Source organism: Perissodus microlepis, chromosome 17, assembly GCF_051167445.1.
Source record: "Perissodus microlepis isolate ML-2025 ecotype Zambia chromosome 17, ASM5116744v1, whole genome shotgun sequence".
NCBI lineage: Eukaryota > Metazoa > Chordata > Actinopteri > Cichliformes > Cichlidae > Perissodus > Perissodus microlepis.
Window position 1 is genome coordinate 9,725,520 of NC_140477.1, and position 27,346 is coordinate 9,752,865.

General features: G+C 39.6%; 1 protein-coding gene across 2 annotated transcripts; it reads right to left on the bottom strand.

The window, feature by feature from the left end:
• Positions 1–30: 30 nt before the first annotated feature.
• adipor2 (adiponectin receptor 2) lies at positions 31–27,346 on the bottom strand. Of its 2 annotated transcripts, XM_084910556.1 has the most exons (9): positions 27,209–27,346; positions 22,492–22,524; positions 14,131–14,481; positions 4,745–4,921; positions 3,850–4,021; positions 2,958–3,144; positions 2,689–2,876; positions 2,024–2,217; positions 31–1,939 (listed from the first exon to the last, which is right to left on the bottom strand). In XM_084910556.1, exons 3-9 carry the CDS (start codon positions 14,215–14,217, stop codon positions 1,811–1,813), a joined length of 1,134 nt encoding a protein of 377 aa, XP_084766682.1. In that variant the 5' UTR covers positions 14,218–14,481; positions 22,492–22,524; positions 27,209–27,346; the 3' UTR covers positions 31–1,810. The 2 variants fall into 2 exon arrangements, with proteins under 2 accessions (XP_084766682.1, XP_084766681.1); XM_084910555.1 differs by lacking the exon at positions 22,492–22,524.

Below are 27,346 nucleotides of genomic sequence, written 5' to 3' on the forward strand. Positions count from 1 at the left end.
GTATATAATAACACCTCCAAGACAAAGTGACTGCTTCAAAAACCTTTTTATTAGAACAATACAGCAGATATAAAGGTCTATTGCAATCAAACACTTCCACCAGAGCGAACTGTGTGCTTCAGACAGTATGCCCTCCCCGAGAGAAATAATTTAATATAAACTAGAGAAAAGAAAAAGAAACAGAAAAAAAATGGAGATGAAAACAAAAAATTTTTCTTGCGATGCAAAGACGATCGATCAACTTTCATTTTACTTGCACACCTAAAAGTTTACACATCTCCAGAAACACAAGCTCAGAAGTGTTTTATTGTGCAAGTTGTAAGATTTTGGTATAAACTTGAAAGTTCATCTCGTGTTAATTAATCATGAGCCCTTTAAGTCGGAACGTTTGGAGGGAGGAACGTTTTGGCCCTCGCCAAACGAAACGAAACAATGAAGCAAAGAAAAGAAAAACACGTAAAATTAAAACTTGAAATGCAATAACAGCAGTGAACAAATGAAAATGCAATCCACAAAAAAGAAAGAAAGAAAGAAAGAAAATTGTTTTAATTTTAGTTTTAAATATTTGTGGACATGAATCTCATCAAGAATCATGTAGGAGGAGCAGAAACTAATGATTCCAGTTTTACCTAATTCTGGGGTCGTGTTTACAAAAATATTGTGAAAAGTATCATTTATGCATTTCAATAAATCATTTAAGGAAATATTAGAAAAAATAAACATATAGTGGTGGAGCAAAAATAAGCTTTAGGTTGAATTCAATCAGAGAAAGAGGATGCTACATATTTAGATAACTCATAAATATATAATCATAGTTTTTGATGTTAAGACGAAATCTGTGTTGCTCGCCGTTTGTAAGGTTTTCACGCCTGTAAGTGACTCCCGTGTCGCCACTGGAGACGGCGTACTATGTTTTGATAGGATTTGGATGTTGTGCCAATAAATTTTCTCTAAAACCTCCCCCACCTCGTGTCCTTACACAAAAAAAGTTACTTGAAGCGCCTCCCACCGAACACTGGAACAAGTGTAGTATTGACACCTCCCCCCCTCGGCTCTAATTGGTTTACCATCTATCATATTTATTCTTGCCATCATTTTTTGTCATTTTTTAAATATATATTTCTTACAAATCTATAACCCAAAGTTTAGAAATCTTATTTACATGGAAAAGTTGTTATTTTTGTTTGGTTTTTGTTGTTTTTTAAATTTTAATAGTGACTATTAACCCTTTTGTCCGCATTTGCAAAGCTTCACAATGAGAGAAAGAATCAATTTTGCACTCAATTCTTTTTTCTTTTTTTTTCCCCCCATACTTTCATTTGTTTGCATCCTCTAAAGAGGCAACTTGGAAAACAGCATTCAGCAAAAAAGAAAAAAAAGTAGTAAAAAAACCAAAACAAAAAAAAATGTTTGGTTTTTTTTCCTTTTTAAAGCATGAATCACGCTTCTGCTGGAAACCAAACCATTAATCCAAGAAGAGAACGTAGGGAGGTTTGAATGTCTGGTATCCTCCCGGACAAAAGGATTACTTCCTGGAAAGAGTCTCAGAAACTGCTTTTATAAAACACGCTGTCACAGAAGTGGTTTTATAGTCAAAGCAAACGGAGCCAGAGGAAATGGGGACAGACAGGCAGACAGAGTTGGATTTAATCGCGTCCTATGAGAAGGACAAGCCACTTCGGTCTTCAGTTTGGGGGTGAAGTGAGTGTGTATGTGTCTGTTCGTGTATATCTGTGGATATAAGACCCGGTGCCTGGCGCAGTTTTCACTGTGTCAGTAAATGATGAAGGAGTGTATGTTTGTATGTGTGTTAGAGATTGCCATCCTCAGTGCAGCCTCCTCCTGCCGTGAAGCGAAACTCCTGCAGGTTGGAGACGCCGTGGAAGTGAACGAAAGCCCCGGCGACCACCAAGATGTGGAACAACTGATGGGAGTGAAACTGCGGAGGGAACAGCAGGACATAAGAATCACGGTGAAGAGTTTCTAATCCAAGCATGTTTCCTTACCGACGACAGACACTCACCCAGATGTCACACTTGCCGGGGAAGAACCTCTCGGGGATTCGGGCGGCGTACAGACAGGCTCCGGTGATGTAGAGCGTGGCCATGAGGAACAGCCAGCCCATCTGGCCAATGGTGGTCGCCTTGATCAGACCCTCACTGATGACAAAGTGCAGGGTGGGAACCACGCCACTCAGACCAAGGCCCACAAACACGCCTGAACAAAGAATGGACACAAAGTGAATACACGAGGGAGCAGATATAGCTAGGGCCGCTTAAAGAACATCGACTGTCAACCAACTTAAACCTGTAAGAACAGATTTTCTGACTCATGGATTATTAGATTAGACACCTACCAACCAAGCAAGTAACACCAATCTTAATTTTTTTACTGAAAAGAATTTAACCGGTGTTGAGCTTGATCTCTATGGGTAATCCAGCTTCCTTCCAGAGACGCTCTTAGCTACAACAGCTGCCATAGACTCCAGCTGCCCCTTATTTTAAATTAAAATGCTTTTATATATTTTTACACCAAATCAATCAGGGTTACGTTGAGGCAAAACTTGAGGCCTCACCTTAGCAGCGAAATATGCAGTTTATGGACCAAATATGGTGTCCTCTATTGTAAATAACAGGCCTGAAGCCACATGACCACAAACCCAACCCATCCTCACTTATCCCAATCTACCTGCTCTGACTCCTCTGTACTGCGGAGTAGCAAAGAAGTCGCACTGTGATACGGTGATGGCAGCCAGTCCTAGTACACAGACCACTATCAGGTAGATGAAGCAGGGCTGAGGGGAGCAGTAGAAGGAATAATACAACCAGGGGACGAAGGAGCCCATGATCAGGAAGGCGATCCCACTGTAGTCCAACCTGGAGACACAACAACATCGTGAGCTTACTGCTGAAGAAAAGACGTCCCCAATACAGCATGAAGACTGAGACATTTCTTACTTGGAGAAGACTCTGGACACTCCCTCAGAGTGGCAGTAGACTGTGTGGAAGAGCCAGGAGAATGAAAGGCAGAGGATGGCTCCCAGGAAAAACATCCCGATCACCACCTTCTCTTGGACCGGAGCCACAAAAGACATGTTGGGTCTGAACATGTACATCAGGCCCAGACAGAGGAAAAACAAACAGCCTGCAAAGAGATGAGATGACAGGGTAAAATGGATATCAGTGATATTAAAATGAAAAAGTATCAGGACTCACAATTTCTCCACTACAATGATGCTGAGGTGCACACTCTCACACGCCACAAGGTGGCAGCAGAGAGAAGAACAAAACTTGTTTATAGAGGTGTAGAAGGAAGGATAAAATAAAGAGTTTTAAAAACCTGGGATCAACTACAACTCTTCCACTCAAGCAGAAAAATAACACACTGGATTTCCTGGATCTGTCTACTGACAGCAGCCGCTTGGCTTTCGACACACACGTTTTTATGCAACGTAACAAGTTAGCCGGTTTGCACAAGGTTCTCTGTTACCTAATGAAGTCTGGATAAATATGCAGATTAGCTGAAGAATAAAATAAGGAGTGGAGTAATACATTTCAGAAATACACACAGGAAAAAACAATCCCACTCCTGCAATTCCCAGCCGTTAACCCTAATCCTGTTCTCGTGGTGTGCGCGCGTGTGTGTGTGTGTTCCAGTACATCTGCCATCTCATCATGCCTCAACATTTTTGCAGAGACAATTTAAGATTAGGATTAAAGGTTAAAATGAAGAATACAGAAAGTTAAAGATGCACAAAAGTATTGAGTTTTAGAAAACTCTCTCAGTGTGTGTGTGTGTGTGTGTGTGTGTGTGTGTGTGTGTGTGTGTCTGTGTGTGTGTCTGTCTTACCTAGCAGGTGTGTCCAGATGTTTCCCGTCTCTGTGTGGATTCTAAAGATGCTCTTGAAGCAGGCGCGAAACGAAGGCATGGGAGGCCTGTGGCCGTGAAGCAGGAAGTCGTTGTCCTTCAGCCAATCGGGGAGTACATCGTGAGGAATGACGCGCCACCGACCCTCCCACATCTGATTGGTTAATAAGGGAAAAAGAGGAAACATCTACATCATGATCTGGTATGAATGGAAAACTGCTGCAGTTTACTGGACTGGAGTGCAGATCAGGAGTGTCAAATGACAACTACTATGTAAATAAATATACTGACTCCACCAATTTACATACAGCTATTTTTAGTTACAGGACACTCGTCCAGGCTGTGCTGTTTCAAAAGCACACGCTCTAATTCTTATAGTCGCGTGATTATTTTTATTTCGACACAGTGACGCGTCTTTACATCACAGTGTCGTAACTGTTTGCATCTGTATGTATCAAGAACCACATCTGAAGAGCTTCCTGCAGGGTAACAGTGCTGGCCTTTTTTAGCTATATGCTCTTAAACTGCACTTTAAAATTACTGAACTCTTTTTTTTTAACTCTCCGTCTTTTGAAACACATTCTGTATAAGCGATAAAAAAAAAAAAACTAAGCAAACACAGAACTCTACCGTAGCTGTTTTTATGGTTTATTGCTGTCGTTTGCTATGTGGCTTTATTGAGTGTTGTTATAAAACCTCCTCAGTAAAGCAAACACACCCCAAGGGAGGAGTACCTAATTTAGTGGGCGGTGGAATTAAAAGGTGGAGCGCTCCCTAACAATCTTTTCAGATAAGTTAAGACGAGTTAAGACCAGAGTCTGAAGTGTGTTTGTGAGTGTGGGGGGGTTGGGTTGTTTTTTTTGTTTTGTTTTTTCACCTTGTGTACAAACTCCTCCATCCTCTCCATGGCGTGGTGTGCTTGCAGGAGTGGAGTCATTCCCATGAAGCCTTCATCACCGTTCCTCTCATCCTCCTCCTCCTCCGTTTCCTCCTCTTTTCTTCCTTTGTCATCCTCTTCGCTTACCCTTTTCTTGTTGTCGCACTCTGGGACGCTCTGCAAAGAAAAACGCACGCACGCACACACACTTAGTCGAAGAGGACCAGCTGTTTTCTGACACCTTTACCATGAACCTGCTCTGGCTGCATGCTACCCAGTTCAAACATGTGGGAGCTATCATCGATCTAAGCTTGTGCAATCCTCCTCTCACGTGCAAATTACATTCAACATGAGTGACAAGACTCATCATGGATCCTTTCTTAAACCTACTGCTGACCAGTGACTGGAAGAGCACACAGACTGTACAATGTGATCATACACTGAGGATATTTAAGACCACTTTCATCTGAAGCTAACTGTAGCAAATTAGAGTGTTTGTTTTTTTGGTTTTTTTTTTACCAGTGAACATCTTTTTAATTAAATATTTTAAGTGTCTTATTTTCTAAAAGTTGTAACTCTCCTTTAGTTGTCTTGTTCAAATCTTATATACATGAGTGGCTTCATGTGCAACACTTCAGTCAATGTCAAACTCATAACTGTGTTTAAATGTGCTATGTTAAAAAAAAAAAACTATATATATTTTTTATATAGCACCTTTTGTGCAAGTATTGCAGTTCAAGGTATATAATCATTAATATATAATAAAATATAAAATATTGTAGTGGTAAGTAAAAATCCAGATGAATAAACCAGCAATAAAAGCTAATATTAGTTCAAACAAAGTAAATAAAAACAGGGTTTCGACACTTCCAGCTGCTTTCAGTCTCAAACAGCTGAAAGCCGCCTTGCAGATTCGTGCCCGTGCAGCTGAGGCGCCGCGCTGATTCATACGCTGTCAGCACGCGAGACAAGTCTACTGAAGCAAGACAATGAAGTGTTTAAAAATAAGCGAAAATGTAAAATAAACTGACCTCCCTTTAATCTACTTCACTATTCAAACCAGGAAACATAACAACTTATTTACATTCATAAATTTACAACTCGAGAATTTAGCTCCATCGTTTTTCTTTTCGTTCTACCTTTAACGCTGTTACTGACAACTCCTCAGACAGTCCGTGCAAAGCTTTTAAACTGTCCCATATCCCAGGATGTGGTGCACAAAAACTATAAGAGAATACGCGCATGCAAAAATACACATTTTATCATCCCTATCTGACTGCATACACAACTAAATCAGATTAACAAAACTGTAAAAGGAAGAAAATTAAAGCTATTATGTAAAGAAAACAAAGCCATTTTATTATTAAATCGCTGCAGTCCCTGTTTGTCTGAGCTATCATTTATAAATAGAGGCTTAAACAGACAGTGTGAATTCAATCCAACACAATAGCTGTCACTGCTGGGTAGTCTGTGGCAGAATTAATATGGCTAACGCTTTGTGATAAATACACAGTCATTCATCATTACTGACACGCAAACAAACAGTCGCACACAGTTAAGTGCTCGCCGACACACCGATGATGTGTGCGGATTCAGGTGGGAAAGCTGATAAGTATTAAGGCCACACATGCATCAAAACACATACACTGATGATTATTGTTATTTTATATTCCTCTTAACAAGCCACCGATTTATTTATGTTTAATAGGAGATGATTAGAAACGGCATCCCTCTTGTTCTTTTTAATACTCCAGAGGAGCAGGAAAAGGCCAAGTGAGGAAATTAGGGAAAAAGTGGCGAGACAGAGAGGGACACGAGAACAAGTGGGCTGCAGAAAGAGGGAGAATGAGAGTCCTGTTTTATATATAATGCATGACTAACCCCGTTTTTAAAGACCCACCAGCAAAATACACTGCAACAGCAAGGTCTCTGCTCGTGCGCCTACTGACCATGACATGCCGCTTAGGAACTGAAAGTGAACGTCTCCGAAGTTTATTTTTCCTTGCATCTGTGTGCACACAGTGTTTAACCACACATGAGAACAAATCAGAGGCCGCAAAAATGCAAGGAAGGGACAAAAGCTTCCATCACACCTGAGGGCAATATTTTCATGAATCTGCTGTTTCACCTAACGTTGATTCTCAGTGTACTTATGTGCAAAGGACCTAGTGCACTATGTCAGCAGAGGGTATCTGGGTGACTGCCAAACAATCACGTGTGCCCTCCGGTCTTTGCATGTCTCATGGATAACCTCTCATGTGTGTCCATGCATGCAAGTAATACAGGTGTGGCCTTAACTTCAGGTGCTGCCAGTCTGGTTGTGGATTGTGAGATTCTTGAGTAACTCTGTGTGTGCACACGTGTCTGTGCACAGCAGGAACAACAGCATGTCCTCTAAGGTCAGGATTATTCTCGGTTGCAGATGCACAGACGGACGAGTAGCTGTTCTTGCGATATTATATCCTCGTCGGCTTTTGAGACACGTGTGGTGCTCTTCGCTGATGTAGAAAGTGTATGACACATAAGCAGCACAGCATCTACTGCAGTTATCAATACAACTACTGTCATCTCATGACCCGACTAAAATCCCCGATTAGTTTTGGATGCAAAGCGCACAGTTTATTTATAATTTATCCTAGCAACAAGCTACTCGCCTAACCTGTCTTGCTGTAATTTGAATCCACGTGAATATCAGAATAAAATTATGCTAACATCATGTGAAAAGAAGACTGAATCTTGAATCTTGTGGCTGAGTTTTATCAACAAAACTTCACCAAACAATCAATATGTACGACAACGCTGAAGCCCTGAAGTAACGCCTGCACATAACACTGTGGGACATAATCTGTTAGAGTGTTTGTCAGAAAAATAGTGATTTAGTAGAATTGACCTCATTTTTAACACTTTTTTTTTTTTTTTTTTTTTTTAATAAACCAAAATTAGCCTCTTGAAAAATAATCAGAAATGAAAACTGCAAGTTGCAGAAAAAGTATGTTAAGACATTAGCAGGTAAAAAGTTCTAAGATGTGCATGAGTGGAATAGTATTCAAGTATATGGCCACCAGCTAAAATAATAGGACATGCACTGTGACAAGTCACAGTCACATACTTGCTTTATAAAACATGCCTCGTTCACCTATTCACACCCATTAATACAAGCACTTTTTCTATGCTCTAGTGCTTTCTATCCAACATCCACACTTTGATGGATGCATCAGAGAGCAACTTGGCTTACTATCTTGCCCAAGGATATTCTGCATACAGACTGGAGCAGCCAGAGATCGAATCACAAACCTTCCGATTAGTAGACAACCTGCTCTGAGCTACAGTATTTTTGCAAAAGGTTTGATTACAAATAATAAATGACTGAAAAGGCCGTTTCTGTTACCTGGTGTGAAGCTGACATTTTGGAGGCTGTTTTCACACGACCGTAGACATGTCGTTATTAAAATCTGCAAAAACAGCTGTTAAATCCTGCCAGAGTGCTTTCCTGCTCTGATTGTGAGAAGCGGGTTTAATATGGGTATTCTGTATCTGGTAGTTAGCAGCTTTTGTCTTTCTCTGCCACGTAAAAGCTGATGAAAGAGGCTGATTGCAAAGAGGAAGCTACGGGTGTCTGCGCATATTCTCAGGAAGAAAAAAATACAGAGAAACTGAAAATGACCGACTGCCAGTGATGCAGGCACAGAAACTTTTTTTTGCCTTTCTTGTGAAACATCAGTTCATTTGAAATCAGCCACAATGCTGAGGTTTAGCAGCAGGCGACGCAAGTAGCCGAGCTGCCAGCTGCTCAGCTGAAGCTGCTGTAATCAGACCTAAAAACTGAGAGGACAGGAGGAGGTCTGTCACAGCGAAGCAGGACAGTTTTCCTGGAACTCTGGGCTACCCCTCACACACTTGTGCTTACATTCAGAGATAAACACGCCTGTGAAAAAGCCTGAACATGTGACTCAGCTGCATGGTTGTCAACAAGGTGTTATGGCAGAGGTTACAGAGTCAGATTTCGCTCTGTATAGGAGAGAGTGCATGTGTGTCTACTGATATGATCCCATCTATCCAAAAAGCATTCATTCTTATCTCGGTGAGGTCACCATGCACCAGCTCGTCGTGTATGAGTAACAACACAGTCCGGAGGTCAGCGAGGCCCAGATCGTTGCTCGTCTGGCACAGTCACGTGTATTTTGTGTAAACGTGTCACAGTTGGTGTCATGTATAAGCTGAACACTTCTCCTCTCCATTTTTTGGGGGGTGGAAAACAAATTCCCGCAGGACAGTTGGGAGCCTCTTCCCAAACACTGAATAAAAAGAATTGATAGCATGTTCAACTTGCAGCCCAAAGCTGAAACGGACTTATTCATATGGCTCATTCTTCCTGCCCAACAGTCCAAAACTCAAAGATTAGCTGGAAACAGCAAAGACAGTGTTCACATTTGCAAAGCTAAGCCTGGTACATGTATTTACTGAAAATAGAAATACCACAAATATACATATATTTTTTTTATCTCATATTGTAGCAAAATGCATCTGTGTCTGACACACAAGGTAAATAACCTTATCAGTGCAGTGCAGGCACGCTGAGTTTCAACAGCTTTGTTAAGTGATGGGATGTTTTAATGCCTTAAGTCAGTGGTTCCCAAACTTTTTTTGCTAGGCCCCCCTTTGTTTTATAAGAAAAATGTTCGCGCCCCCCCCTTCTGGCGCACGCATGCACAAACACATCCTCCAACCACACACACCCATATTTTGCTCCATTGCGGTTTCTTTCACACCTCAAACATTTAGTAAACAACTAAGCAAATACAAGTAATTTGCAATGCAGTAATTAAACGCTTGCATATACACACGCAGTTACTGTCCCTCCATTTAGAAAGGCAGAGGCATCACGGTGTGATTATTTTACTGTAGTTGTTTTTTTCCTGTGTAATAATATTCAACATTGCTATCAATACATTTTTCAAAAAATGCCTCTCTGTGCAAAATAGGTTTAAAAACATAAACAGCTGTGGGATACTGTTTGTCGTGATTTGGAGAGCCCAGCACTGCTCCCGACACAGGGAAAATCAATTATGCAGGGGAGACCTACCTTGGCACTTGTGCAGGTGAAACCAAAGGGAAGATATGCTTCACCATAGTTTCTAGTCTTTGGCTTAGAATGAAGTTGGTTTGGCGAGCCCCACACTTTGGGAAGGTCTGCCTTAAGCCATTTTAATTATTCTTTTTTAACGTGGCAGTAGTTTAAGAGTGAAATAAAAAGGTTATATATTCTGTTGTGATTTCAATTTATCAGTCTGTTATAACATGGCATGATTAAAGTGGGAGTGGTTGTTCATTTTGGATGTGTTACATTTTTTAAAGACTAAACAAAGAGATGAAGGGATTGCACAGTTATTTATTGCAAGAACGTTTGTGAAAATGAATCAAAATGTGCTGTATCTGGGATCTCTTAAGATACTGAATAAACCTAAAAAAGAAAGAAAGAAAAATGAATGTCAGAGCATGACAGCAGAAAGACTCGCAACACTTTTCCTCTGAGCATGAGCTAAAAAGTTGGTCTTGGATGATATATAGACACAAGAAGAGGAAATCCCTCAAGGTATCGGTCTGCTCAAGATTAAATGAGGCGGTTTTTCTTAAAAGTCCCAAAACAGCAATATTGCCCAATGCCTCACACACACACAAAAAAAGAAACATATATCCAGCTCCCCTCAGGCTCATTAACTACCCTATATGTATACCTGGCTAATGACTTTCTCCTGACTAATGATGGCGCACATGCACTTACACACACCTACGTACACATACTGTGTTTGTAATGAATGATTAGCTTCTCTAGCTTGGTCAGGGGTGAGCAAAAGAGGTTCAACATCCTCCAGTGAACTTTAAACTACATGGTCCAACTCTGAGGACCAATGACACAAGAGTTGGAACTTGAACTGGTGTTGGAGGGAAGTGCTCACACTTATACACGCTAACCCTTGCACAGCACAACAGACATGTGACTCACGCATGTACAGCTGCTCTCTTGGGGCAGTAAGGGTAAAGACACACACACACACACACACACACACACACACACACACACACACACACACACACACACACACACACACACACACACACACACACACACACACACACACACACACACACACACACACACACACACAGTGCTCCAGTGGTCACAAGACAAACTGTTTGTGCAAATGAACGCAAGTAGGCATGAATTTGCAAGTCCAGCAACAAAGTCCTAGATTTTTATCAAGCTGTTCACAGTTAAAGACCTTGAAGCAAGTTTTTTTCCTTCCTTGCTTCACTGGATAAATAATGGAAGCTCTGAAAGCCTTACCAAGCTGGGAGATTTTTAAAAGCAGGGGATTTTATTTGCTTTCTTGCTGATATTTTCACAAACAATGCTGGTGGGTTACTTCAAAATAGAAAACCCTCACTGGCCACTTTGTTCAAATACTCAATCAGCCAATCAAATGGCAGCAACTTAAGGCATTTAGGGAAACATTTAGGGAAACTTCGAAATTACATTGTTGGCATTTCAGAAACTGCTGATCAACTGGGATTTATCATCTCTAAGCTTTACAGAAATGGTCTAAAATAGATAAAAACATCCAGTGAACTGAAGTTTTCTGTGACAAAATGCCTTATTGATGTCAGAGGTCAGAGAAAAATGGCTACAACCAAAGTATGCAGAAGAAAAGATTCACATCATGGATGTGCAGCCACTGTGATGCTTTCGTGTCAACATGGACCAAAATCTCTGAGCAATGTTTCCAGCATCTGGTTGAATCTGTGTAACAAAGAGTTAAAGTGGATCTGAAGGAAAAAGGAGGCCCAACCTGGCACCGGCAAGGTATAACCAATATAATAACTGGTGACTGTAAGTGCTAATTTGTTCCCCACAATGTTCGAGGGTTTAATGAATAATGACTAAGAAGGATGCTAGAATTACTTAGTGATTGTGGATGACAGGTACAAGAAAAGGAAGTAAAAAGTGATGTTACATTAACCTGAGATGGATAAAAGTTTTTTTTTTAAAAAACCACCCTGACAAAGTGAGGATGTTTGAAGACGTCATTCGTCTGTTGGCATTTTCCTTTTACGTTGTTGTGTGTATGTGACTGAAAACAAATTCCTTAGCCATGTCTCATTCAGCGCTGTGTGTACTACATGTGTTATGAGAGTTTGTCATTATTTGTTATCTTCTGATAAACAGCTTTTTTTTTTAAAAAAAACAAAAAAACAAAACGAAACAGAGGACATAATGTTGACTGAGTTTATTGGGTTCTGTGGATATTTTTGTTCCTATGTGGGATATTTTCTTATTCCTACTCAAATTATTTTCCATTATCTCCATTATGAAAAACTTTAAACTGGACTGGACTCATGTAACAGATATTACCACCTTACATCTTAATTACTTTCAGTAAATTAAATGACCTGTAAAAAGACCCATAATTTGACTTTAGTGATGTTGTGTTTTTAGCCCTTATAGGCATCTTTCATGACAATCTCTAACTTTTATGTTATTTCTAAAACAGTTATGAGCACCAAATTCCCTATAACACATAGTTCATGCAAAGATAGCAGGCTGATGACTTTGGGATGTGAAACTATTGTTTCAAAATTCGTCTCTGCAACAGAGGGGTGTGACCAGGAAAGCACTCAAATGCCAGAATCCCACAGGGACAAGTTCAAAACTATCAGAAAAACAGAAACGTGTAAATATTTCTGAACAGGAGATCATCTCCCTACCATAAAATCAAATGTAAATCAAACATATGAAATATATAGGTCACACTGACAAAGAAAAAAAAAGTTTCCAGTTTCACGGCAAACAGGAAGTGTAATACCACCCCCAAAACCAAACCGCACATGCACAAACAACACATCTGAGAGAAGCTAACACCTGAGCAAAACACTTAAAAATTCAAATGTGGCCTGTGGGGTGTTAACACAGCGTGTCCCTGCTGACTGGGGCAGGGAGCCCCGATGCTGTCTCAGGTGTCTGTGTTCTGTTACAGCGGGTAAAAAGGCCAAACACAAGCAGACACACAAATACTATTGTGTTTCAGCTCAGTGTCCCACTGCTGATCGTCTTTCACAGCGAACAATAGAACAGCAGCTCCGACTGTATACACACACACGTTCAGTCTGAAAAAGGACAAGTGGTGCCTCTGAGGGTGAGTGTCTGGCACATTCGTTTGATAGGTTACCTTCATATGGTGCTAAACACACTGATTTTTGGTAACATTTGCTTTCCTTCCACAAAGACAACTCTATATAGTACTAACAGGCTTATTTCAGGAGCTGTGACTTTTGGCCTTATTCACTATCCACATTGCTTGAGATTTTAGAGAGGAACCAAAAGTGAACATCAGGCAGTCCCTGAGGCAACCTCATCAAAATGCACTGCTAATTACTACACCCCAGAATGACTCATCATGGAGTCTGAGCAGCCTAGAAGACGGTGAGGGTGTCAATAATAAGTTGAGGTTGGAAAAGCTGAGGAGGAAAACGTGCAAAATTAAATTCTCCAGCAACTCTTTCTAAGCTGCTCAGGTATAGCAGCAGACTGCATTTGAAGTTTTATACGCACAGCTTTGTCAAACTGTTAATGGCATAGATTGTGCTTTTTGTACTGGATATACTTTATGTAAAATACTTCACAACTTTTCTGTCTCCGGGAAACTTCCCACTGAGAAGAGTGTTAATGTGTTACTTCAACTCATGTTTTATGTACTGTGCTTTATTTGTTTTATTTTTAATGGTTTAATGTTAAATGATTAAAGGATAATTCCCTAACAAAAGCTCACTCGCAAAACTAACAACAAAGTAGGTCCAAAATGTTCCTTAACAGTTATTAGCATTTCTAACTTTATAATGCTCATTAATAAAGAAAAGCCTCGCAGCCTTTTTATGTTAAATTAAATATGCCGTTCAATAAACTCCAAAGGACGCAAACTGAGGCCAGACTATGACCAAGTGATTAACCCTCAGTGCCAATTACTGTTTTTAATCGATGTGCGTGGTGTGTGTGCTTCAAATCTACTTTGTATTTATCTACATAAGAGCCCCCAGCGAGTTTGCACTTTGCTAATAAACTGATATAAAATATAAAGGAAAATTGACATTAATTTCTTTAATTAAACTTAAAAAAAAATCCTCCAGCTCATGTTTTTTTATTTTATTATTAGGTCAACAGACTGGTCAGCATCAGTTACACTATATTATACTTTCCTGTTAACAACAGCTGTTTAATTATGAACTTGAGGGTGTGTGTTTTGGTGGGATACTTTTACAGTGTAACCAGCTGACCCACATCACGCCTCACTGCTCTGAACCAACCACAGCAAATGTGTGCGTGTGATACTTACCCCACTGTGCGAGGGGCACTCTGCGGTGCTGAGGTGACTGGTTGAAGAACCTGAGGTGGACAAGTCTGCTTTCTCCCGTGGACTCATGGGACCTGTAGGCGTAGACTCTGTGGTGTGTTGTGCTATGAGATTTGAAGTTCTATGTCGCAACACAAATGTTGGGCCCTCGGCCCCACTCTTCTCTCCTCCGTCCAGCTTGAAGTGCTGGACTGGCCTCCAACGAAGACTGAGGTGAACTCAGCGGGCAGCGGACAGACTCGCAGATGTTGATGAAATCTGGTTGGTGAGATGGGTGACCAACCAGGAATCCACTGAGAGGGCGGGCAGGACTGCCACTTGACTTGAAGGAGACTACATTTTTTGAGGAAGACAAAGAAACAAACAGGAAAAATCAAAGTCATTTGTTTATTCTCAAATTTAAATACACAGTCATAACATGTGATCAAAACAAATCTACTTCACAACTGTTAAAATGTCCAGGATCTTTCAAAAGAAACAATTTTTTTCTAAGTGGGGTTTCATTTATTCAAACATAAAATACATTTTGGTGTATTAGAAGGCCAGAAATAACAGCAAAATATATGAACTTGTGCTACGAAGAGTACCACAGATTCTTTGGCAAACTAAATCTGGACCAATGATTATGTGACAAACTCCAAAGGACCATTTTAAGCAGGAAAAACCCTGAAACCACAAGTTTATAACATTAACCTAATACAATCATTCACAATAACAGTCTCCAAGTAACTGAAAAACACAATGCAATAAGAAACAAAATATATATTATAAAATAAATACATGATTCTGCACACCCCCGTGACAGGCAGTGCATTAGTGAGGCTTCGTGCTTGGCCACCCAGACTAAAAATAAAATCAGTGGCAGCGTGGCCTGAAAAGGTCACACGTTTGTGTTCTCCTGACACACCAAGTGTCCTGCAGAAATATCACCACAGCCAAACAGCTACCATTGATTACTGCATTGTCTGTCACTTCAAAAAAAGTTGCTCATGGCATCGAGGCCTTAAACTACTGCACCTACAAACACTCAAAGCCAGCTAGGCGCTGCCAAACTGCTGTCATGTTGAGTTGCTTAGCGACGAGAAGTGTCAAGGACAGAGACAAGTGTTTCACACACAGGAAAAAGACACGGAGGTTCAGAACTTACAATCAATTTCCTTTATCGTTCACAAAATACGTCACTATTTCTCAGAACAGTTCTTCGTTGGATTTTACAGGCAAATATATCACGTTGTTTAAGTTAGATAAACAGTGTGGGCAGCAAGGTTGAACAATTCAATCGCAATGCAAAGAGACATTCATAATGTAGCTAATGAACAAAATTCGGAAGGTAGCCTCACGATATCAACAGCAGTACAGCATACTCATATGTGTATGTTTATACTGCAGCATGTTTTTAAACATTCACTGAAGCTTTAATGCTCTGTACATAATGAGAAATACACCTACACACACATATCGGCATACTGTTTATTCACTGTGCCTCTCCAGCACACACACATTTGCTCCAGAGAGGCCAAGTTGATGTGAGTACGCCCTCGAGCATTGGACCACTTCATTTAAACCATCTCTCTGTGCTACCAAACAAGCATTAGGGGATTCTGTACACTCAAGGGTAAAAGAGGAACACAAAGCATGTGCGTACAAATACACACGAACCACTTAACGTACCATTTGTAATAGGGTGATGCAAGTATGTATGTAAAGCAATTGTTACAACCTCCCATAAGTGTGGCGGCGAAGGGTAAAAAGAAAGCAAACAAGAAAGGAAAAAACTATCCAAAGCTAAGAACAAAGAAAATCCTTAGAGCCGCAGGAAAAATGCTGAGCGTCAAACCCTGTGACATTGACCAGCACGCTCTATTATACGCAGAGAAGATGATGGCGACTATTTGAGCTGAACTGAGATGACTGGCCAGTGGGCAAGTTCCCAAATCGAAACACTTCTACATCTAAAGACTGTCCAATCAATCTCTCCCCCTTTCCTTTCAGCTTCTCCCCAATCGACCATTTACGAAAATTACACTCTTTTCCACTCTAGTTGCACTGTTATTTTCCGTCATGATGAAAAGTTAGATTTCATGGAGGGTCCCTATTAGCTAGAAAAAAAGGGGAATAAAGTATTCTTGAAGGGTATTTTGGCAGCTATAATAGTGGATTCCCAGGACAATAGTCTTGTGGTCTGATCGCTACACAGGCGCAAACAGCTCTCCAGATGATTCAAGTCGCAGGCACGTTTTGTTCTGTGTGGTTGTGACAAAAACAGCAATATTATGAGAATAACCACAAAGTTATACATGTAAATAACGAAAAAAAATAGATGTGAAAAAGCATTACAGTGTAACAAAATAGAAAATAGGAAGGAAAGGTCTTTAGCCTTATGCTGATCAAATACAATAATTATGAGGAAGTTTTGGTGCGTTTGTTTTTTGAGACTGGGATGTTTACATGATTGTAAGTCAAATATATTGTGATTTATGCTCAGAAAGTCTTTAATCTTTCCCCTGGTTAGTCAAATAACTTAAACAACTAGTAAATTACCCCTGACAAACACCACACATGCTATTAAAAAAAACCCAAACAACTCGAAGTAAACATTATAAACATGTGTCACGATACATGTCAGGTCAGAAACAAGCTGACTGGCTATATTGCACAAACTAATGTGAATTAAAATCACTGAGAATGATAAATATGAACTTGACCTTGACCACAGTTTGGGTGAAGTCCCACATTCCCATTAGGTGATCATTGTGTCCAAGTTCCACTGAAATCTGACAAATACTCTGGGAGGAGTAGAGATTCTTATGACCTGTGGACAGACAGACGATGGACGTCTGGCCACGGCATGAGCTCATTGGTCCTTCAGCCAGATGAGCTAATAGAAACAAAACTGAGATGTGCAAACCCACTCCAGAAACTAACTGAAACTGAACTGGAAAAAAAAAAAATCATGAAATGAAATAAAAACCAATAAGAAAAATAAGAGGAAGGAGGAAGAAGAAGAAGAAACAACAGAAAGCTTCAACTCTGTAAAGCAAAATAATAAATTTGCAGGTTTGAGAACAGACTCACTAAAAAGCTTTACAAAGTTGAGAGTCTTTTCACTTGTCTGTGTCCAGCTGCCTGGGAAGTCAAAGTCAAAACACAATGATTGGCACTAATTAAAGGGAAAGACACAAGCGCCACAGTTCTGACCCCATACTGAGATAAAAAGGCATGCTATCAGGAAACATGAGATAAAAAGAGAGAAAAAATTATCATTTTTAGACACCAAACCAAATGGGGCTTCCCAGGGTCTGAGCCAAAGCCCAAAAAGGTTTCATTTCTGAGAGACCAGCTGACACACAATGTCTGTCGACGGGATGTGAAATGACTCACCATCAAGATGCTTCATGCTGGGTAAATCTATGATCACAATTTTCTTGGCTCATAAAAGGCTTGTGAATGTCATGTACACGCTTATTGTTCCCTATTAACGTCCTGCTGTGACGTCCAATAATTTTCCACACTCATCACCTATGAAACAAACCAATAACACAGACAACTTTACCATCTGCTCTGTTCTTCTGCTAATTATAGCCACTCACTAAATGCCATCTACCTGACCCTGAGTCGTACTCGGGGAGAGACAGAGGGCTGGACAAAAAGGAGCCTGAAGGAGCCGGGTGGATGACCCGCTGGAACAACTTCAGACAACAAAGGAATTAACTGACGCTCCCACTCAAAATCTCTCCTGGAGAGCCCCTAAGTAATGCTTCCCTTTACTGAAAATAAACTCCTCTAGTGCTTTTCAACTATGCCCTAAAAAGAATTGAAAAAAATAAAACAGAGCAAGCAATCCAGAATGCATGCTGTCAGCAATATTTTAAAATATAAAGCAATCTATATTTTGAAATATTGGGTGCACCTCCTTTCATGTGCATGAGCTTAAGCTTTATTGAATTTTTCTGGGGGACTGTTTAGTTTTCATTTTAGGAAGTTGCACAGTATTTTGCACCATATATGTAAAGAAAAACAAACAAGCAAAAAACCCACCTCACTAAACCTTAATATCAGTTAAAAAAAAAAAAAATCACTAAAAATGTATTGATATCACAACAACCTTGAGGTCACATTATTACACATTACTTTAATGATGGACACTATTGAGCTTTTAACATTGATGCTATTGATCCGACTCAAAGGTCAATATCCACAGTTCAATGAGTGCATGTATCCACTTCATGCAGGCTGTGATAGCATGCTATGAGCACGCATGTTTAAAGATTACATTACTGATGTCACTCAGCTCCGGTCTTCAGTTTGAAAGAATGAAAACAAGTTTAAAAGCGCTTACCAGCCTTGAAAATGAAAGAAAACAAGTTGCGGTGAAAGGACGAGGTGCACATATTTTTGTTAAAACCACTACATTAAAGACGGAAAAAAACAAAAAAAAAAAAACCTCCACAGCTCTGACTTACTGCTTAAGAGTGTTTATTTTTAGTATATCATCACCGAGCACATCTTATCTGCACTGCCTCCCGCTGCATATTCTGTCTGATGTACTAAATCCAAAGGCACCAATTTAAAATCACTTTACAAAACAGCAGACAGAAGGCTGGTTGGTTTGCTTTTATCCAGAAGTAAAGTGTTCAGATTGTCACACAGAGTTCACTGTGCCCTCCAAATCAGTATCTCTTGCTTCACATTGTGCAGTTTTGCAAGTCATTGCATTCCCTCACGAAACTCTCAAAATCAAAGGCACATGGAGGACAAACACATATTTACTCTTCTCCATCTTATAGATAATATTTTAGAACAATAGCTGGATATTTTTGGCAATAAACATAAAGACTGATAAGACGTGTGTGTCAGGGGTATGAAGCCACAAGCAGTAGTCCGTCAGGAGTATAGAAGAGGCTTCAAAAATCCAAGAAATCAATCCAGGACACTAACAGCAAACTCGGATAAAAGTGGGGAAAGAAAGCCACCGAGGAAAGAAAGACAATAAGAACAACTGAAGGCTGAGCGGAAACATCAATGCGGATTGATTTGCTCTCGATTTCTTTATTCCCCCTGAAGGAAAACTAGGAGTGGTGAACATCTGGCAGCTGCAGAAAGTGGAAGTATAGCGGGGAAAAAAGCCAAAAAGCAGAATTACCCATTTCTGCTTCTTAAAACGTGCACTGACAACGATTTTAGGTCGACAGGACGATCGCTCATGATGGCTGTGACCATTTTCGCTCTAAATCACAGCTGCCACAATTATCATATGTAAAAATAAAGCTGGGCAATATTATAAAAATAATATCTCATTATGATAAATAGATACAAAACAGATCAAATGGCTCATGCTTAAAATTTCTGTTTTTACTCCTATTTGGAGCTGTGCTGTTAAATTTCATTTAAACACATGAATCCAAATAGTTCTACTGAGGTTATATTAACCATGTCTTATATTTCCATCACGGAAAGATCGTTTCACAATAATGACCGTTATCATTTTATTGCCAAGCAATATGTACAAATGACCTGTAATAGAGGACATAGGTGTGGTGGGTGCCTTAATGTCTCTCCAGATAGCCGAGGGGGAAAAAAATGTGAGGACCTTCATTATAGGTGAAAGCAGTGGACAGAAGCAGGTGAAAACCTCACTTCTGCCAAATAAAGCAGACAGAGAGAATAGAGAGACGCAAGAAATAAATGTGAGTGAAGGGCAGAAAGTATGACTCATTAAACTCATCCTTTGCAGCATCATCTGCTTGGCAGACAGGCAACTATGCCTGTGGACTGCATCAGTGTGTGGGTGTTTGTGTAATGACACACAGTTGTAGGACATAGACTAGTGCAAATTAAACAGAGTTTGCTTTACTTTGATTTAGTGGAAAGCAAATATAGGACAAAGGTCAGCATAGTACAAGTAGTGTTGCTCTTCCTGCTGCAGAAATTTAAAAAAACAAAACTGTGTTCAAACATAGAGACAGGTAACCGTTTCAAATTCCAGAGAGAGACCAGGAAAAGATCTTTTTTCCTGCTCCCCCTTTGGTGCAAAAATGTTCTCTTGTATTGACTGATTATGAGTTTATATATTATTATTGGTTCTGTTATTATTCAAATAATTTACAGATTCAACATTTCTGTCAAAATCTGCAGATTATACAGTACAAATAAAATGTTCACGTTTCTCCAATGCTGTCTTCCCAAAAGTTTCACTAACATCTACGCTGGATGGCCAGGAAGCGTTCGCGATGTATTCTCAGGCGCTTCTCCGGCGCTGATAATTAGCGTCTGTCTTGTGTCAGTGACGTAAAAGACGGATTTAATGCGACATGACCATTCAAACAGCAGTCGCTTTCTAAAACATCATACGAAAGTGACCCAGATCGGATTTGAAAATATCGGATTTGTGCCGTTCACACTGTCAGACCATGATCAGATTGGGTCGCATAGGGTCAAAAAAGTCAGATTTGATGCGCTTTCGCCTGCAGTGTGAACGTAGCCTTTGTCACTGTGGTACAGCAGCTGTTGTGAATCTTTTATTGCACCTACTGTAACATAAGGTGTTTTCATCAAATCGATTAATATTATTTTACTTCAGCGGTTTCTTGTGTGTGACTCACAGTGAAACTGAGAGGAAAAGGAGGAACCAGCTTGACTGGGAGGGACAGCAATATGCCACAATGGCTTGCAAAAACTAGAGCAAATAATTGTGGTAAATATATATAGTTTTTTTTTTAACTTGGCAATCTTTAAGTCAAGCCTATGTCGAACATATTTTTGCACTGTTTTTCCTATTTACTATTCTTTTTCCTTCTAAGTTGAGATGGGATAATGTCTGAAGTCTGATTCTCAGAGTGGTATTCTGTAAAAGAAGACACTCAAACCTAGTTTAATGGTGTTGTATTGCAACCGGAAAACTTTAATAACTGCGTCCCTGCTTTATCTCTACAGGTACTGACTGTTAAGTTGTTAATGTTGTCAGAAGGAAGTACATGTTAAAGGAACAAAAGTCAAGCTGCTCGAGTCACTTTTTAGTCACCTTCTGGACTGCTACTTAATCAACGTAACGCATTTTTTAACCAAAGCAATAACACACATTTAGAATGACACAGGCCTAAAGCAGGGATCATGCTTAATATCCAGCCTGGGCATGACAATCAATTTTTTCATGACCTCCTGCCACATTTTTTCAAGTCAGTCAGCAAGTCTCAGTGTGTCAAACAGGTTGCACAAGTTTGTTTGTCTTATGTCAAGCAGAACAGGTTTACACAGATCTGAATTTTCTCCTTTCTTGTAAATATACACATAATATAGAAGTTTTAACACAAAATAAAGGTGAAACAAATAAGTCCACTTATTGAGCATCTAAACATGCTAAGTCTATATCAAAGTACATTAGCAGACTTTCTTAATGTAAAAAGAGCCAATGAACAGAAAGTAGGTCACAGTATGTTTACATAAGGACTGTTATTTAATACCGCCATTTAGATCTTCTATGTCAGCTTTTTTTTTTTTTTAAAAAAACTGATTTAAATGGAGATTAAAACAGACACTGGCCTCTGATATGTGTAAGCTCTTTTTAAATTGACATAAATTTAAAAGCCACAAACTTGTTGCATAAGATACAAACTGCGCAACAACACACTTTGCTCAGTGACATTTCAACAACGTCATAAACTTTACTACAGACCTGCTGTCATGTTTTGTCAGATTTTGGCTGTCTCCTTTCACTATGCATATATTAGTACCAGTCAAAACAAACAAAAACAAAAAAAATCTTTGCCTTGGAAAGGCAGGGAATTGTGAGATAACAGTGAATGCAGTTAGGTTTATGTGGGAGTATTTTAATTAGTGCAGGAATTTTCCATTGTTGGTGAAGACTCTTGTCTCATTAAACTGTCAATATCTTAAGCCCCTGACCTTGTTTATGCAGACACTGAGAAAAATGGTTTTGACGTCAATACCTTACATCTATTTTTTGCTTTCTGTGCACCATTGGTTCTGTTCCTACAAAGCAATTATTCTTGTGCATTTATCAGCTATGTTTGAGAAAGTTAAACTTAGGTAAGGTCCTACGCAGTTTTACGCTATCCTCAAAACTGCATTTACCTAATTGTGCTTTATAACATGTGCATGTTCCTACACACATCGAACAAGCCACTCTTTGTATGTGTAGCTGCCTCGTAGTGATTTAAACCTGATGTTTAGAGACCACATGGCTGCCTTTACTGTTCTCGGGGACTATATGGCTCCCCTGAGACATCCTTTAAATTTAACCAACCTATACACACCCTCCGACACTCTTTATCCACACACCTAAAGTTAAGAGATTGGATAGAGTGAATAAGTGTTTGCTTTTACCTGCTTGCAGCTTCACACGGGTGGGGTCAGCTTCTGGAGTAAATTAGCACACGTCAGACTACTTGACAGCCAGTTTAGCATGTTTTTCTACATCAAACACAATCCCAGTTTTAGAGCTTTTGTTCTAAAACAGTTGCTGAGCGTGTCTCTACTGGTGGCCTGACAAGTCCTGATGAAACAGTGACTTTCTGATGCTGGAGTCTTATGATGGAAAGCTAAACAAAGGCAACCAGTGTGATGTAATCTACACACACACACACACACACACACACACACTTTTGTTCTCAGCTTTGCAGCACACACACAGTACAGTTCCCCCCCATGCTTGACAGACATGGTTGTAGGTGAATATGCCGCGCCACAGTTTTTGCTCAAATAGTGACCTCCCCCCAAAAAGATATTATATATTAAAGATATTATAAAATGACATTTACTGAGGACAGCATGTACCAAAACATTTTCACTAACCAATAATGCATTGACCTGATTACCAAAGGAGAACCCTGTGGTCAGACCAGTAAACACAGACAAGTTGTGCTATAAACTGGTGGGCCACAACTGGGTCCAGGCACCAGACGCCATGCTGGTTTTATTGTAATACTCTTAATATCCTTCAAATGATGCAGTCTAAAGGGGAAATCTTCTCTATAGCTGAAGAGCTCATCACCTGTGATTTGTGTGGAAGTAATTCAATACGCTGAAAGGGTTTGGAGCACGTGCTCCAGATGGAGAAAATAACATGAAACAGCCACATGGTTCTGCCTGTTACTTTGAGTCGCAGACTGGTGATGAAGGCTAAAATATCGAACATGATACAGAAAAATCACTTAACAAACTGTCCTTGAAATTACATAAACATCTCAAGGCCCGAAGTAAACAATACTGAGACCACATCCTGAGCAAATTACTAGTGGAGGGAAAATATTAGAAGATGAAGCTTTTAGTCTCTAACTGGAACCAAAGAAAAAAGCCCATAACCCATCAACCATGTGACCACATCAAGGTCACTGTGCTGCTGGCTCTGCTGGAGAAACAGCACAACCAAATGTTTTCAGACACTAGGTGGTAATCTAAAAGTAGGTCAAATGAACAGAAATGAGGCCTGAAAATGAAAGAGGGAACCTAAAGCCACTAAACACAAACTCGTTATTCTGTGTCATGTGGAGCAGACTGGATAAAACACAAGTTTACTTTTTGTTTTCTAAGGATTACAGTAAGATATTTTAATGGGGAGTCAAGCAATAAAGTTGACTGATTAGCTCAGGTTATGTTTTTTTTTTTTGTAATTAAAAATCTTTTTTAGATTCTGCAACACGTGTTCTTTACACAAGGCGTGTGCATGAAGATGGGTTTTAAAAATAATAGTTAAACAGTTAAAATTACCACTGCTGATTTCTTTCAGACCACTTGCAATGTTATCCAATGAAATGTCAGAAAGACTTGTTTTTTGGGGGGGTTTGTGACTCACAGAAAATATCACAAATACAGATATGAGAGACTAGAAGGAGTACACTTTTAGCACTGCTAATCAACTGATTCTTTGCTAATTTACTTTCTGTTGATCTACTAATCAATTAATTGTTTTGGTTATACACAATTGAACTTTACGACTGAAATTAGTTTTACTGCAAATCTAGTGACTCATCTGCTAGTCTTCAAAGTACAAACTCACACACATGCAGACACATTTTAACATAGTTTACACTGTTTAGAGTACAAGCTGGGAGTATTGTGTGTCTCTCCAGGCCTATTTAGGCAACAGCATTTGAACAAACCATTTTAAACAAAGGCCTGAGTTTTTTTTTTGTTTTGTTTGGCACACAACAACACAAACAGAGACAAACACACACACACACACACCCCTGTTCTGCATGAAAAAGAAAAAAAGGACTAAAGAGAAGGGAAATATAAGAGAAAGAGAGAGCAGCTACTCTGTGTTATGATCAATCAACTTAGCAATGACAGATCTCTACTATTCTTAGAAGCTATGTTTAGCTGCTCTCCTGCCTGGCACGCTGTCAAAGGCTGACTTCATTATACATTAAGTTCTCCAGAGAGTTGAACTTCCTGGAGAAATATGACGTATTGCTCAATAACCATGTCTAGCTGGTGTGGTACAAACATAACCTACGCAACAGATTCAGTTTTTCTATAACAGCAAATCAATATCCTCCAACAAGAAATTACTACAAAAACTTATGGCGTGGTCCTGTGAGAACCCTGCTCTATGCACAACTTGACTTTTCTACAGGGCATGGACTTTATGTAAAACCCAATGCATGCATCTGCTTTGCATCCTTGTGTGGATTTTCAAATAGAAGACACATACAGGTACTTGAGACTTGAGAACTGAAGTAGGTAGTGTGGGTGTATGTAATTCTATTTACAGGCAACAGTTTTAAGGTTCTTTCTGGTGCTGTTAAGGTCAACAAAAGCTAAACTTGAACTTGGAAATAATGACAGAGCAAAGTAAGGGCGGGGCCCTACTGGAAAGCCAAGAATAAAAGAAATTCAAACATAAAGAAATGCATAAAATATCAAATAAAATAAAAAAAGATGCTCCATGAAATATCCATAAGCTAATCTCAATTTAGGGCAGAGCTGGAAGTGTTTCTGTGCATATAAAGTTTGGATTCAGGACAAATGTGTTATAAGCTACCCCAGCCAATAAAAAATGTATGAGATGACTTCATGTTTTGTGGCAAACCGAACTGTTAAAATACTGAAATGGGATGGGCATTCATATAATATTCAGCTAAAAGGAAATATTAGGTAGCATAACAATCCAAAGAGTACATACACAAGGGTGGGAAATTAGTGAAAGAACACAACTAAGTGCCTTCATAGGGTGTTCAGCGAAAAAAAAGAAAAGAAAAAAAAAGTGTCTTTGTGCTGTTTCTACAAGTTTCCAGACAACTTCTAAAGGGATGTCCAGAAGATATTCTTCTATAGAGTGTGTTGTACAAGATGCAAAGTCCAAGATCTCCCACAGGTTTTATTGAGATTGAGATCTCCTGACTTACAGTTTGCTAATCAGAGTCAGCACCAGGGCTGATGGATTGAGTGGGCAACAAACTTTAACACGGGGTACTGGTATGCTCAAATTTTTTGCAAGTTTTAAGTGAGATCATGCTTTAACCCTCTCAAGGCAGGCGTTGCCGATTTGCAACAGTTAAAAACTAACAACCTGATTACCCCACATACATATTTTATGAGTTTTTTTTTACTCAGAAGTACCACTGCAGGACTTGGTTGTGCATTAGCAACAAAAAGTTTAATTTGAGCCTGAGAGGGTTAAAAACAATCTCACAAGCTGATGATGGGCTTTTTTAGTTCCAAAGAGGTATACATAAGGCATCATGGGCCAATGTGCTCCAAAATCAGCATTCTCCTCATCTCTGATTGGTGCAAATGCTCTTAACTAATATTAACCCAATAATTAACACAGGCTTGGTTGTTACTACAATAACTTGTAGGCATTCAAGACTATTATTATTATCATCAAATATCATAATTTACTTACAGTTGTAAATGTACAGAAAATTTAGCTGAGGAAGTACAGTGACCATTTTGAACCGGCCTTCAGTGTTGTCTCCTGGTGATGTGTGTCATAATGTAACAATCATATTTCCAGAAAGTTAAGTATTTTTTAATGAATGTTAGCAGATAAGATGAATCAACTATTCCTCACACATGAAAGAAATGACTATAGCTTTCTGAAAAAAAAAAAGTTACAGGTCACACTGACTTACACAAAGTCACCTCTTTTAGGATTGATAACAGGAGCTCAGCTTACACCTTTTTTTTAAAATAGGAACACAATTTGTTTATGAAATAACGTGAATGTTTTGAGCTAAAGAATCAGAAAAAAAAAAAGACGGCATTTCCAGGCAGTTTATCAGATTTAACAAGTCATCAATGACTAATAAAGGAAGAAGGTGGAAAGCACAGTATGCATTTAAGATGAACAAAACTGACTCTACAAAAGACTGTCAAGTGATTAAATGAATCAGCCTAAACAGGAGCTTCCCGCTTCTTTTATTTTAGATGACAAGCTTCAAATACACTGAAGAGCCACTCAGAGTAAACTCACAGTACCCGGGGTCAACACAACACTGGGGAGCAAGCAAGACAAAGAAACCCAAAACTCTAGCTGCACTACGTTTTGGTTGACAGCGACAATTCGTTTACTTTTACTACAAGACATACACCAAGGGGCGTTTTTATTTGTATAACATTACGTTGACGAAAAAAATATTTCTTACGTTTGACACGAGCTGTAATAAGAAGCAGACTGCTGCTCAGCGACAGGCAGCGATGATGGTTTGTTTACACCGAGCTAGCGGGCTGGCTAGTCCGCTAACAAGAGCTGACACCTCCGAAAGAAGCCAGATAACTCTTTAAGAAAGCTTCTTTTTCTTTTGACAGCCTCCCAGAGCCACCTATCTACCTCCAAATATGCCAAATATGCTCTCACAAGAATACAAATGACTTGGAAAAAGAAAGCAAAGCTGTGCTTTCTAGCTGGCTAGCAGACTATGCCGTTGTTTTGACAGCCCAGAATTAGCTGAATAGCAAAGCTGCTAGCTGGCAGGTTACATTCAGGGTGGCGCTAACGTTACGCCAGGAAAGTCCGAGAAGAAATAAAACAGCTCTAAACAAGACAGAACAACAACAATAAGAATTAACAGAAACAAATGAGAATTGTAATATTCACCTGCTCCGGATGACCTGGTCTGTCCGTGGTCTGGCTATAGATACTACAGCTGACAGAGAGTTGTGGTGGGTACTCTGCTCTCTCCACTATAAGCAGCTCCTCACAGTCTCTGGACCAGACTGGACCCAGAAATGACGG

What these genes read in the sequence shown, in the direction of transcription:
- adipor2 (XM_084910555.1), bottom strand. Translation starts at nt 14,217, where the DNA reads ATGAGTCCACGGGAGAAAGCAGACTTGTCCACCTCAGGTTCTTCAACC. An exon ending in CATCTGGACACACCTGCTAG is followed by an intron (nt 3,145 to 3,849) that starts GTAAGACAGACA and finishes ATCTCTTTGCAG; the next exon opens with GCTGTTTGTTTTTCCTCTGT. An exon ending in GTGTCCAGAGTCTTCTCCAA is followed by an intron (nt 2,877 to 2,957) that starts GTAAGAAATGTC and finishes TTGTGTCTCCAG; the next exon opens with GTTGGACTACAGTGGGATCG.